At 38.7% G+C, this 13,328-nt stretch overlaps 1 protein-coding gene across 1 annotated transcript in view; it reads right to left on the reverse strand.

Moving 5' to 3' along the window:
- Positions 1–13,328, reverse strand: part of ACAD11 (acyl-CoA dehydrogenase family member 11) — an 85,708-nt gene that overhangs the window by 8,938 nt on the left and 63,442 nt on the right. The window contains exons 14-17 of the mRNA XM_051961582.1: positions 4,593–4,659; positions 3,785–3,870; positions 1,983–2,054; positions 673–827 (exon numbers count right to left, since the gene is read on the reverse strand). Of these exons, the coding sequence (XP_051817542.1) occupies positions 673–827; positions 1,983–2,054; positions 3,785–3,870; positions 4,593–4,659 (380 nt within the window). The remainder of the gene's footprint in view (positions 1–672; positions 828–1,982; positions 2,055–3,784; positions 3,871–4,592; positions 4,660–13,328) is intronic.

A 13,328-nucleotide genomic window follows, 5' to 3' on the forward strand; every position in this document is an offset into this window, starting at 1 on the left:
GAGGACAGAAACTGTGGTATTTTTGTCTCTGTATATTCAGTATTCAGCCCAGTGTCTGGTACCTAGTTGGTGCTTAAAAAATGTTTTCTAGCTGATTAAAAAAATAGTGAATCCCAAATCCTTTGAGCTTCAAGTGCATTTTCTCAAAGATGCCATGCTGGAAGCCCGGTGCACTTGAGTCCCAATCCTTCTGTAAGCTTCCTAGCTCTCTGAACCTGATTTCTCAACTGTAAAGTGGGGATAAGATCTGCCCCAAATTTTCATTAAGCTCAAATGAGATAATATGAGCAAAACCCTCCACAAATCTTAAAAAGCACTATTTTAAATATCAGTTAATTTATTCATTGTCAGAGCCACAGAAAGTCTGAGGTAAGAATTCTCTTCCCCACTTCAGCCATGCTTTGACATGGTCACCTCAGATTTCATTTGACATCCAGACATACGCCTGCAATTACTAGTCAGCAAGGCCCGATCCCTCTGTGTTTGCGGAGAATTAAGAGCATCGCACACCTAAGTCACTTAACCTTCAGCACAGTTCCGACATCTCTAAGTGCACACATATTTATTTTACTTTAGTAAAAAAAAAAAATCCCGTTTTTCGGAGGAATTATTGCCAAGAATGCTCAGCGGGCACAGAGCCAAAGAAAGAGCTTCTATTCAAAACGTGCTTACGTGTGCATATAATTTCTTCTGAAAGGTCACTCTCTGGGCTGCTCGCTCACACATGATCTGTAAAGCCTTTTCGGCCATACCTATTGATCGCATACAGTGGTGGATGCGGCCAGGTCCAAGACGGCCTTGGGCAATCTCAAAGCCCCTTCCTTCACCTGTGTAAAATAAAGAGAGAAGCAGAGAAAAGGACAGACCATGATTCACAAACCTCAATGAATCCATAATCCTTGCAGGTATCCCTCCCTCAATCAGCAATGACCACAACCCGCTCCTGCCTCTGAGGATGCTAGGAGTCTTGTGCCTGGGGTCCATGAAGGCATCCTCCATGAAGTCTCCCCATCACACCGGCACGCTCCCTCAGTGTTGTGAGTAGAATGTGGGAGGTCTACCTCAGGAGGCGGTAAACCTGTGGGCCCAACTGTTTCTATAGGAATTGTTTTTTATTTTTATATTTTTAAATCACAAGACAAATTACTAGTAACAACTATGGTTAACCTTTATATAATGCCTTTAGGTCTGTAAAGTGCTTTACAAACATCATCTCATTTGATCCTGGGAGGCAGGGGCATTATTAAGAAACTTGCCCAGGTTCACACAGCTAGCCAGAGTCTGAGACTGGTTTGAACTCAGGATTTCCTAAGTCCAGGTTCAGCCCTCTATCTAGCCCTCCCCATCCCCCTCCAGTTACCCTTTTCTGTATTTCTCTGGACCCTCTAACACACTCTAGCTTTTGGTTCCTTTTCTCTGCCTCCTCACAAGCTTTTTGGCTTCCTTTGCTGGGTGGTTTTCCCCATTAGATTGGAAGTTCCTTGAGGACAGGGATTGTCTTTGGTTTTTATTTGTATTTATAGCCACAAGGTTTAGCTCATACCTGGCACACTGTAGGTGCTTAATAAGTGTCTACTGACTGATCATACCACTAACTGCAGAGGTGAAGATGCAAATGCAAAGAAAGTTCAGTGGTGCTTAAATTTCTACCTTATATGCAAGAATCAAATCAAGGATGTAATGGAGTTGTTTAAGAACAAGTACAGTTTTAATTATGGTAAGATCATTATTTTAGGAGAAATAAGGTATCTTTTTGATTTTGTTTCATTTTTAGGTATGCATTACCCGAAATTTAAATATTAAAGTAGGATACAAACAGATACCTAGTACTTAACTAAAATTTTGGTGTTCCATTTTACTACTGATTTTTCTGAATTGATAATTTCTCTAGCAATGAGTCAGATTTTTAATGATCATTTCCTGAGAAGTTATGATATAAAATATTGACTATCATTAAGAAATATTTTCTGAACATATCTTACCTAGTATCATGTTGGAAACAGGTACTCGTACTTTATTAAAATGTATCTCAAAATGTCCTCCATGGAAATTATCTACAAAATAGAAAGTACACTTAAATTCTTAAAAAGTATAAGAAGGTCATTTGAAATTACTCACTTAGTATTTTTGTTATTTAAATTGAAGAACAGGGAAAGAATTCATAAGATTAGTTTAAATCTGGTGACTATAATATTCTCCATTGTACCTGGGTAATCCTAAACTTTGAATCCCTCCAACTAGTCTCTATCTTTTCTGCCAAAAGTGGGAAAATATAAGTGTGAGTTTCATATTAATGAAAAAAAGTCTTGAATTGCTTCCAAAAAATCACTGGATAATTCACCTTAACATTCTTTTCATGAGAAGCAATAGCTAATCTAATGTCCAAAGCAGGCCTTTGGCTTAGGTAGTGATGCTGGTGAATTTTTATAATGTGTTGATAAAGGGAGGTTTTGCTAAAGATACTTGGTGGCTATGGGTACCCCATTCCATAAGCTATGGGCCACCTTTCAAGCTCTAGAACCCTCAAGTCCTGAGTCACACAAAATTCTATCACGTGCAAATGTACACTTTATGTGCAATGGGAGTTAGTCATAACTCAGCTACCAACACGCGGTCTTTGGGAGAAATCAAACTTTTAAACAGTTCTAAGCAGGGGTGTGCTGGTTAAGAGTTTAATAACTCTGAGGAAAGGGGGAATAAGTAGCTGCTTATAATGAGTACTTTTAATTTCAATCTGTGATATTAACATTTTTCTCACTTTCTTAAGCCTAGATAATCAACCAAACTATAAATCAAGCCTTGATTTGTAACATCTGCCAATTTCCAAGGTATAAATGCTCATTCTGAAATTTAACAATCAGCTCGCAAGAGCCAGTTTGAGCCACTTCTGGCACATCCCTGATTCTAAGTCATAAGTTTATATATAAGATGGCAATGTCCAGGACTCTGGAATACTGCAAGGCAAGGTCTTGTTTAGCTGTCCCTCCCTTCTGAGTAAGTCCGTCAGTTATAACATTATATGAACAGGAAGGTAAGTAACAAAGTCTTGGATGCAATCCAGCAGCATGGGGCCAATGGCGAATGCCCACGATTCTGTCAGCGTGGAATGTCTGGCCAAAGGAGGCGATTATAAAAATTAGGTCACTTGTTCCTCAAGAATGAATTAGGTGCCCACTTCGTGCCAGCTAATGGGCAGACCACGGTCTACTCAGGCTCCCTCCCTGCTACCCTGCAAACTGGCTGCTGTCCTTAGCACTCGGTTGAAACGCTTTTCTTCTAGAAACCAGTGACCTTTCAGTGGCCAGATACCAGGGGCTTTTCTCAGCCTTGCTCCTCCTGGACCTTTGTGTACAGGTCACTGCTGACCACATTCTCCTGAGTTCCCTCCTCAAGCTTCCATGACCCTGTTCACTTTTGTTCGCCTTCTCCTTGTCTCATCATTTCCTCCTCACTTTCCTCCACTGGTTCATCTTCTTCCGGCCCCTAATTAGGACTGTATCCTCCAGAATGCTGCACTCAGAGTTTCTTATCTCTCAAAGTTTATCTGCTCCTCCCAGAAGAAAATTCTCTGCCCTTAAATTCTTTGCCTGTAACACATTCAATTTTGTGCCAAATCCTTATTTTTGCATATTATGTATTTCCCTCAGTTAGATTTTAAGATCTTGAAGAGCAGAGGCTGCATTTTTTCAGCTCGGTATTATATGTAGCACTTTTTATGTAATAGTTATTTAATGAATATTTTTCAAATTAAATGAATATGTTTGAGTATATATTTCTTACTTACCCAAATATCCAAAGACCGACAATGGCCTTACCAATTTCACTCCTGGAGTGTTGATTGGAACCAGTATCATGCTGTGCTGTTTGTGTCTGTTCCAATAAAAAATAAGAGATGTCAGGATGACTTGCAATAATGTCTGAAATGGTAAAAATGCAAAAGAAACACAGTAGCACTGAGAGACAGGCTTTGATTCTGAATAATGCAAAAAGCAAAGCACATGATGACTTCAAAGATAAGTCAGAGTTACAACTTTATAAAAATCAACTCGATTGGAAGCAGCTAGATGACACAGTGAATAGAATAATGGCCTTGAAGTCAGAAGGACCTGAGTTCAAATCTGAGCTCAGACACTTAACTACTAACTCTGTAATCTGGGCAAGTCACTTAACTCTAGAAAAAAATTAAATTGATTTTTTTCAAGATTTTTCTTTTTCATACTTAGTGCATAATTTTGAAAGACATTGCTAAGAAGTAAACATTTCAAGACTACTACATTAGACTGAAATAGAATCACATGTGAAATGATAGAAGGTTAAACAGTATGCTCCATAATCTTTCTCAACACACCTCTGAGAACTGAGAAACTTGATAAATGCAGGAAATTCCACAATGAAGCACAAAGAGAAAGCACACTTTTCGAAATCTTTTCCAAATACAGATTCTGGCAAAATTATTGCAAATCATGATTAAATCAAATTTACTTTCACAACAAAATTTACATTCTAGCATGCTTTCTGGAAATTATGTTTCATTTCTGTGAAACTATCTTTGGCTTTGAAATAGGCTGTAAAATCAGAACTTCTTTTATTACCTGGATGCAGAAGAACTCTTACTTCTACCCAAGACAATGGCAATCTTACATTTTGGATTCCCAGCTCCTAAAAGAGGAAAAAAATAGCAAATATCTTTCTAGAAGATCTTTTGAGTTTTAAATGATAAACTCATAACTCCTAATTTTTTTTTCTAAGTAACTGACTTATTTGTTCCTGGCAAAACAAAAATCTTTGATTGATAGAAAATGCACACAAGCATAACTCTATCATTCTCAAAATGTGTAAATAAGTCTCTGAAGAAAAAAGCCTGGATTCCATCAGCATGAGAAACTGTAGGAAATGTCATAAGAGAAAGAAACAGATATCCATCTGCTGCCTTTAAGTGCCTCCACCCAAATTAGCCCCAGATGTACACACACATGCTAAGGCTGTGAAATTCCAATTGAGAAGTCTTACCTGTTTAGAATTTAAATGTTCTACTGTGTGATCAAACTGTTACAAGCTATGTGCTATCCACTACCAAAAGAGGACCAAGAAGGGCCCAGGATAAAGGGAGAGATGTTTCTAGGATTTTATTCCCCCAACTTAAGGGCTAAGCTATGGTTAAGGCCTCTTTCTTGGGCCTCATTCTCTAGGACACTTTGCTCCATACTGGCTTTCCTGCACCACGAGGCAATTGAAGAGGGCCCAATCTGGGGGCCATTCAAACTGCTAAGGTGTCTGGGGCACATGCTAAGGTCCTGTCTATGTGTTTGTTGTACAGTGACTTGTAAAAATTTTTTTTCAAAATAAAAATCTACTGTTTCAGCTCTTCTCCTTCATTGATAAAGCAAGAATAAAAAAACTTCTGTTATAGGTATATATAATTAAATAAAACAAATTCCTGCATTTGGACATTGAACATGTCCATAGGTAGTTTCATAAATCTCTACATTCTTCATCTATCACCTCTCAAAATGGGTTGCATGTTTCATTAAAAACTATCTGGAATCACAAAGGATCATTGTGTTGAACAGAGTTCCTAAGTCTTTCTTGTTTGCTTTTACAATATTGTTACTGTTGTACAACTTGTTCTCTTCTTGTTGAATTCAAAGTCTGTATCAGTTGCTATAAGTCTTCCTAGGTTTCTCTTCATCATTTCTTACAGTATCACAGCATTTCCTCACACTCACATAGCACAGCTTGTTTAGCAGTTTCCTACTTAACAAGCACTCCCTCAGTTTCCAATTCTTTGTCATCATAGAGTTGCTATAAATATTTTTGTACATATGAATCTTTTCCTTCTTCCTTTAATCTAGATTATAGACTTCATAGTTCATAATACTAAGCTAAAGAGTATCCACAGTTTAATTGCTTTTTGGGCTGAGTTCCAAACTGCTTTCCAGAAATTAATATATCTATTTTCTCACAGTTCCTCTAAAATTTGTCATTTGCCAATCCAATGGGTATAAGGTAAAAGCTCACTCAGTTGTTTTATTTGCATTTCTCTAATTCCTTAAGATCAAGAACATTTTTTAAAAATAGCTATTGATTTTTTATTCCTCTGAAAACTTTCTGTTCATGTCCTTTTGGGCAATAACTTTTTATTCATATATGGTCTAGATCTAGTTTCTGCCAGAATACTCAGTTTTCTTAAAAGGTTTTTGTCCAATGGTGTTAGTACCTAACCTAATAGTGAGATTTTGGGGTTGATCAAATACTTATAACCTGGCAATTTGTGAATATGTGTTCATTTGCTGATTAAGTACATTGTGTACTTAATCTGTTCCATTGACCAACTACTCTATTTTCCAATTTTTTAAAATAACTGCTTTAGAGTGAAGTTTGAGATTTGATACTGATAGGCCCCCTTTTTCTCCATTTCTTTATATTATACCCTTTGAAATTCTTGGACTTTTGTTCTTTTGGATGATTTAAATTTTTTTTAGAACTCTATAAAATAATCCCTTGGTAGTTTGATTCATATGACACTGAGAAAGTAAATTATTTTATATAGTATTAACGCATTAAAATGGCTTAGCCTACCTATAAAAATTTACATACATCTCCATTTATTTAGACCTGCCTGTGTATTTTGTAGTTGTGTTCATATAGTTCCTGTGTGTGTCTTGGCAGACAGATTCCCAAGTTAAGTGGGATTTCTTTATCTGTGTAAGTACAATAATTTTTTGAGAAAAAATACATTTTATTGCCTTCAAATTTTTGTTTTCCCCAGTTAGATGACTGCAACAGCCACTAAAAGTCTTCTTATAAACACATACCCTCTGTCTCTCCATTTTCACCAGCATCTCTATAAACATCTAGTTCCTTGAGGGGAAAAAGCATACTCTAGATATTAAATCTGCCAAAGAGATTTTATCAATTAAATCTGTAACAACAATGATGCCTGCCCAAGTTTAAAAAACAGGTCTAAGCAAGATCCTACAGCGATTCAATTTTTTTTACATATATATATATATAATTAAAATAATCTGAAGGCTCGATAAGATTTGCCAGGAATTGCTCCCTAAAATAACAGTAGCATCATATAAGATAGATAAGAACTCCTCATTAAGAAATAAGTTTGATATCCAACATATAAAGGACTGCTTGCCATCTAGGGGAGGGGGTGGAGGGAGGGAGGGGAAAAAAAAATCGGAACAGAAACGAGTGTCAATATAAAGTAATTATTAAATAAAAAATTAAAAAAAAAAGAAATAAGTTTGTTTCATAGCCAAGAGATACCAAGATAGCGAGGTGGCAAGAGTGCCCAGGCACAAGGCCTCAGACACTTACTAGCTGTGGGACTGGGCAAATCACTTAGGCCTGTTTTCCTCAGTTTCCTCATCTGTAAATGAATTGGAGAAGGAAATGGCAAACTAGTATCTTTGGCAAGAAAACCCCAAATGGGGTCATGAAGAGTCAGACATGATTGAAACGACTCAACATCACTCTCATGACTGAAAACTCTGGAATCAGTCTTGCTGTTACCATCTAATTGTGCTTTTGAGCCAGCTTGGGGAGAGGGTAGAAGGGACCCGTGTGCCCTCAGTGTTCTGGACTCCTGTGGCTCTGCACCTTCTGGGCATCTCGTTTTAGGGTTGCCCAGAACTCTGACTCATTAACTAGCTTGCCCAGAGTCAGTATTTGAACCCAAGTCTTAACTCTCACTCTCTACCATTGCTGAAGGAACGACGGCTTTGGCGTTGCAGTCCGTGGGTTAGAATGCAATTCTGCCACAAGATCGCTGTGAGAGCACGGGCCAGTCACCTTTGTTCTGCATGATCCCCAAGGTATCTGAAATTCGATGACACTGCACATTGTGGGCAGATGGGGCAAAGGGACTGCGGTACTGTTCAAAGGAAAGATTCACTTGGCTGATGACAAGTCCACTGGCTCTTAACAAGAAAAGCTGTATTTCAAGAAAGGTTCTTGGAAGGATTATCTGGAGAAAAGCTATGGAAGAAGCCTGGCAATCTGTGAAACTGGCCACACAACCTGTCCAGGAAAAAAGGAAACAGCAGCAACAGGTGGGCCACAAGTATGCAGCTGCCTTACATCTCCAAGTTGTATAGGAAATGGGAAGGGGAGGAGCAAAGGCTGACAGTGCTAGGGAGGGGGACATTTGGCCAGAGCCAGCGACAGAGGAGCAAAGGGAGCCACAGGTGGGGAGCAAGCCTTTACCAAGCCCCTCCTCTACTGCTTTATAAAGGTGATCTCAGCGGGCCAGCTGACTGATGGGCAGAAAGGTTAGGGGACTGACTGGCTTCCACTGAACCCTCGGCATCTCTTCATCGGGAATGCTATTTATTTATTCTATTGCTATCTATTCTATGCTATTTTATTTGTTCATATGATCCATTAAGCACTTCTTGTGTTTGTTGATCAGTGAAGGGAACGAGAGTTCCGCTTTTGTGGGGTCACAGGGCATCAGGTGAGATGACAGGTGCAGAATACGCTACCTTCCGGGGGGCAATCTGCCAAATTTAAAAGAACCAAGTGGACAGCCATTCTGATTCACGGGACAGGGACTGACATGGGAAGGCTGCAAGGAGGCTCCTGCTGATGGGCCTGGATCAGGCCTTTTTGGCTGACTTCCAAGTCCCAGAACACGGGAAGCCCAGCTATTGCACAAACAGAGCAACATATTTCCTCTTCTTCTACCTGGTTACATATAACTCTATGGACCTCTATTTTCTTCCAACTTGAATTTTAATCCTTCAGAGGAATTGGTGATTTTAAGGGTGTGGGCCTCCCTCCATTCACAGAGCTCATCATTTCTTCATGTGTTTGTGGGTAGAGTTCGTTATTTGCTCGGGCCAGAAAAGTGACTGTTGGCCAGCCTCTGCAAAAGGCAGCCAGGCTTAGAAGTGGGAGGACAGAATTTGACACGAAGTTGGTATGGGAAGCCAAAAATGGATTGCAAGAACCTTCCAGAGCTTATGTTCTCCTGGGTTAACATTAGAGAACCCTGGCCTCCTCTGTGCTGTGAGAAGGAACGGAGAAGCGCTCTGATGGAGGCTCTTGGGCAAAGTGCTTATAAACAAATTACAGTGAGGGAATTGGGAAGCACAGGGGTGTGGAAGATGGAAGGTCCTGTGACTGTCTTTATCTTGGGTAGACAGGAATAAGGAAACCCCTCAAAGAGACATAAAACAGTTGTGGCCACATAGTTTGCCTGTAAAATTGTGATGATTAGGGTTTCCAGAACACAAATTCCTAATGATTTAATTTGTGTCTTAGATGATTTATGGAAGGAGGTGAAGGGCAAGGTCTTTTCACTGACTATACAAGGAAACCAAAAAGATAAAATATCTAATGGGCATTATAAATCAAACTGTATAACTGTAGAGCACTTAAAACTGTGTGTACATTTTTTTCCTTCCCTGATGTGAAGTTTTCCAGTTTTGTGGAAATGGCTTCTTCTGTTGCTCTTCTGGATTTCTGCAAAAACCTCTCAACTAAATTCCATTTTAAAAAAATATGAGTCAGATAGGAAGTTATTTGCAAGACGTCTGCTCTCAATTAAAAGAGATCCATTGACTTAAGTAATAAAAAAAAAACATAATAAAGGTAATACTTCGGAAAATTCTGCATAGCTACTCATTTATACTATAAATAATAAGTAAAACATATAAATAATAATAAAGTTCTAAAATTTTGGCTTAATGTATAATCAATACATTTTGATCAATAAAAGATATTTGCTTTGGAACTTCTGGACTTTTATCTACTAAACTGAAAAACAGTAACCTTAGTTGTTCATTACTAAAATTGATATTGTCCCATTCAGAGATAAAAGCAAACAAGAAGAATTGAGGTTCAATCCAGTGTAATAAAGGGATTGACCAAGGAGAACTTAGTCCTTAGAACACATATAATGTTCCCAAGCCACGGTGGCTTGATGAGCCTCCTCTGGGTAAGTAATGAAAGAGTACTTCTGCCTCACAGAACACAAGCAAGACCACCAGATTGTTTCCTGGTAGTTTACTATGCTGGGATTTTTAAAAAGATTTTTAAATGGCTGCTGAGACTGAATTGAATAGTCACATAAAATAAGAAAGAAAAGAGGAAAGAAAGAAGAAAGGAAGAAAAAGAAAAAAAGGAAAGAAAGGAAGAAAAAAGGAAAGAAAGAAGGAAAATAAAAAAGAAAGAAAGAAAGAAAGAAGAAAGAAAAAAGAAAGAAAGAAAGAAAGAAAGAAAGAAAGAAAGAAAGAAAGAAAGAAAGAAGAAAGAAAGAAAGAAAGAAAGAAAGAAAGAAAGAAAGAAAGAAGGAAGAAAGAAAGAAAAAGAAAGAAAGGAAGAAGGAAGGAAGGAAGGAAGGAAGGGAGGGAGGGAGGGAGGGAGGGAGGAAGGAAAGAAGGAAGGAAGGAAGGAAGAAAGAAAAGAAAGGGAAGATAAAAAAAGAAGGAAGAAAAGAGAGAAAGAAAGAGAGAGAGAAAGAAAAAGAAAATCTCTTGTTTTCTTCCCTGGCATTTTTGAGTGACAAGGAAGAATGGCTTTAAACCTCAGGCTGGGGGGTGGAGGAAGAGCAGTTCTGGTCACCTTTACTAGTCTATCTAATGTCACATCCACTAACAACCATCTTTTCCCAACCTCAGGTGCCTGAGTATTCTGAAACAGGAGTCCCTGGGGACTATCTGAGACACCAAAGACAACCAGAGTTCTGGAATCTGTGGCAAGAGTAGCAGGACTCGGTGAGACGCTCGACAGTGACTTGCTTGATCTGTCCTATCAAGGAGCCAGCTCAGCTGAGGAAGAGAGCATGGTGTCCAAAAGCTAAGCCAACCCAGAAGTGAAGCCGAGAGGAATTCTGTGGAAGACATACTCCCATGGCCGGAAGTAACATTCCCTTCTTTTGGAGACAGGACAAGAGTCAGGAAATGTTTTGTAGCACCCACTTTGGATCCACTGTCCCAGGAACCAAGTAGTGTGTGAAGGGAAGAGTTAGCTCCCTGTTGGGGGAATGTCTATTCTAGTCCTTGCTAAATCTTCTCAGTAAATATCCGTGTGTAAAAGTTCATTGATGTTAAAAGGTTAACTGAAATTGGGGAGACAGGTGCTTAAATGTAATTGAAAAAAAATCAGTAAGGTTGATAAATGAGAATATTAGAAGTCAAAACCTTTCTGGGTTAGCTCTAGAACCTCAAAGGAGGACATATCAGCTGATTCTAGTGCAAAATGGGAGCACTGTTTCATACTAGGAATAACCAGATGATAAGCAGTGGGCAAGGGGAAATAGCTAGAGTTCATGGATGGGATTAGCTATATGCTCATCTGCTAAGACAGTTTTCAACAGTGAAGTGCCCTGATTCTATAATTGAACCTTCCTTGATGACTAGAAATTACAGAGAAGTCTGTCTTTTACCACTTATCTCTATTAACATTAGATAGCTTTGATTTCTCATGTAGCTTTTTTCTTCCACCAAAGCCCTACTCCTAATTCTTCGTCACAGTGTGGATAAAATTCTGTTTTCTCAGAAGCTGTGAGCAGATTACAAGCTGTGGCAAGTCTTATCACTGAAGGATTGCAGGTCTATTACCTGAGGATCAGCCCAGCTAAATCTGCTAAAGCTCATGACCAATTTAGCTGAAGGATTATTTGTTGGCAACAGCAGAAAGTTTTATTCTCTGTCAATAGCAGGAAACTGTGACAGCTTTCTGAAGGAGTCCAACTTTTACACTAGAAAACTCAAGTGAAAATTCCCTCTGGGGCTTGGTTGTAAAAATTTTAGTTAGTGTAAAAAACAGAAGCCTGTAAGTAGAAAGACACTGGCGACATGAAGAATGTGCTTTTCTCCATTACATTTAGTTACTTTTGAAGAGAATATCTTACAGAGATATAAGGTTTGGGAAGCCATTCCTTTGGAGAGCACTTCTTTCTCTATGGAGCAATCTGGAAATCCAGAACACTGAATGCTTCTCCAGACTAGTCCTCTGCTCTTAGTTAGAGAAGGAGACAGAAGATAGATACTCTTGACGACATGGATTTTCGCTAGAATTCCCTTCCTTTCCTGGTCTGATAATCCATGTTTTTCAAACATTTAAGGGACAATACAAGATGGATTCTTGGGTTTTGTGGCTAGCTTTCTCTTTTGGAGGAAAATCACTGTTAAGCCCATTGATTAAACTTTGAACATGTGTCCTCAGTGAATTTTAGAAAGTGAATACATTTTGAATAAATTTTAAAAATAAGCAATATAATAATTCAATCTTGCTTTTATACAATCTAACATTATACAGGCTAAAATATAAACTTTCCAACTTTATTCTCTCCCTTTTTAATTCAGTTAAAGTAAAGAAGGTGAGAATGGGAAAAATGAGCAAGTGATTAGATTTTTTTCTCACTTTCTGAAAAAATGGAAAACCCCTTCACAAATATTTCATCTCTCCATTTAGCTACAGACAAAATTTTGGCAGGTAAAGCCATTGATACAACCATTTACAATACGGTCTCAGCTTTTTTATGTCCTGTACATCGCTTCAGTCAAGAACACAGGATACAAACACAGATTAAATAAATTCAGGAAAATCTGGGTGGGAGGCCAGGAGATATTCTCCCCGTTCTAGCTGAAACAGATGAAGTAGATAATATAATTGTTGTTGTCTTTAATCCAAACACTGCACAATTTCAAGGATGCTGACGTGATAGAGCTGAATCAGACTGAATGGCATGTGCATTCCTTATCTCCTCCATCACCACCCTGAGGGGAGCCCGCAGATAAGCTGGAGCCCATTGGGTGGGTGAGTGGGAACCAGGATGGCAACCAGGAGGGCAGCCAGGATGGCTAAGGGACTGGGAGTGTTCTGGAAGATGATTTAGGAGGCAGGATCTCTGCCTGAAAACAGGAAGATTTAGACTTGTAGTGCCCCACCCTAAATGATAGGAACTAGGGGCAGTGGACATTACAAAGAGGTGAATTTAGAATTAACTAATGGAAAAAATTTCTTAACAATTAGGACTATTCAAGAATAGTGCTATTGGATTATTTGCTATCTAGGAAAGGGGATGGGAGGAAGAAGGGAAATTCGGAACACAAGGTTTTGCATGCTTCAGTGTTGAAAAATTATCCATGCGTGTGTTTTGAAAATAAAAAACTTTAATTATAAAAAAAAGAGTGAAATATGCTACACTGGGAAACCATGGGTTCCCCCTCACTGGTCATTCAAGCAAATGCTGACTGACAAGCTTGTTAGTGTTCTTGTAATGGGGATTCTTGTTCTGGTGTAGGGTGGACTGCACAGCCTCTGAGCTTCATGCTGAATCTAAGATTCTGTGATCATCAAACAAAATC

Source organism: Antechinus flavipes, chromosome 5 (genome assembly GCF_016432865.1).
Source record: "Antechinus flavipes isolate AdamAnt ecotype Samford, QLD, Australia chromosome 5, AdamAnt_v2, whole genome shotgun sequence".
Taxonomy (NCBI): domain Eukaryota; kingdom Metazoa; phylum Chordata; class Mammalia; order Dasyuromorphia; family Dasyuridae; genus Antechinus; species Antechinus flavipes.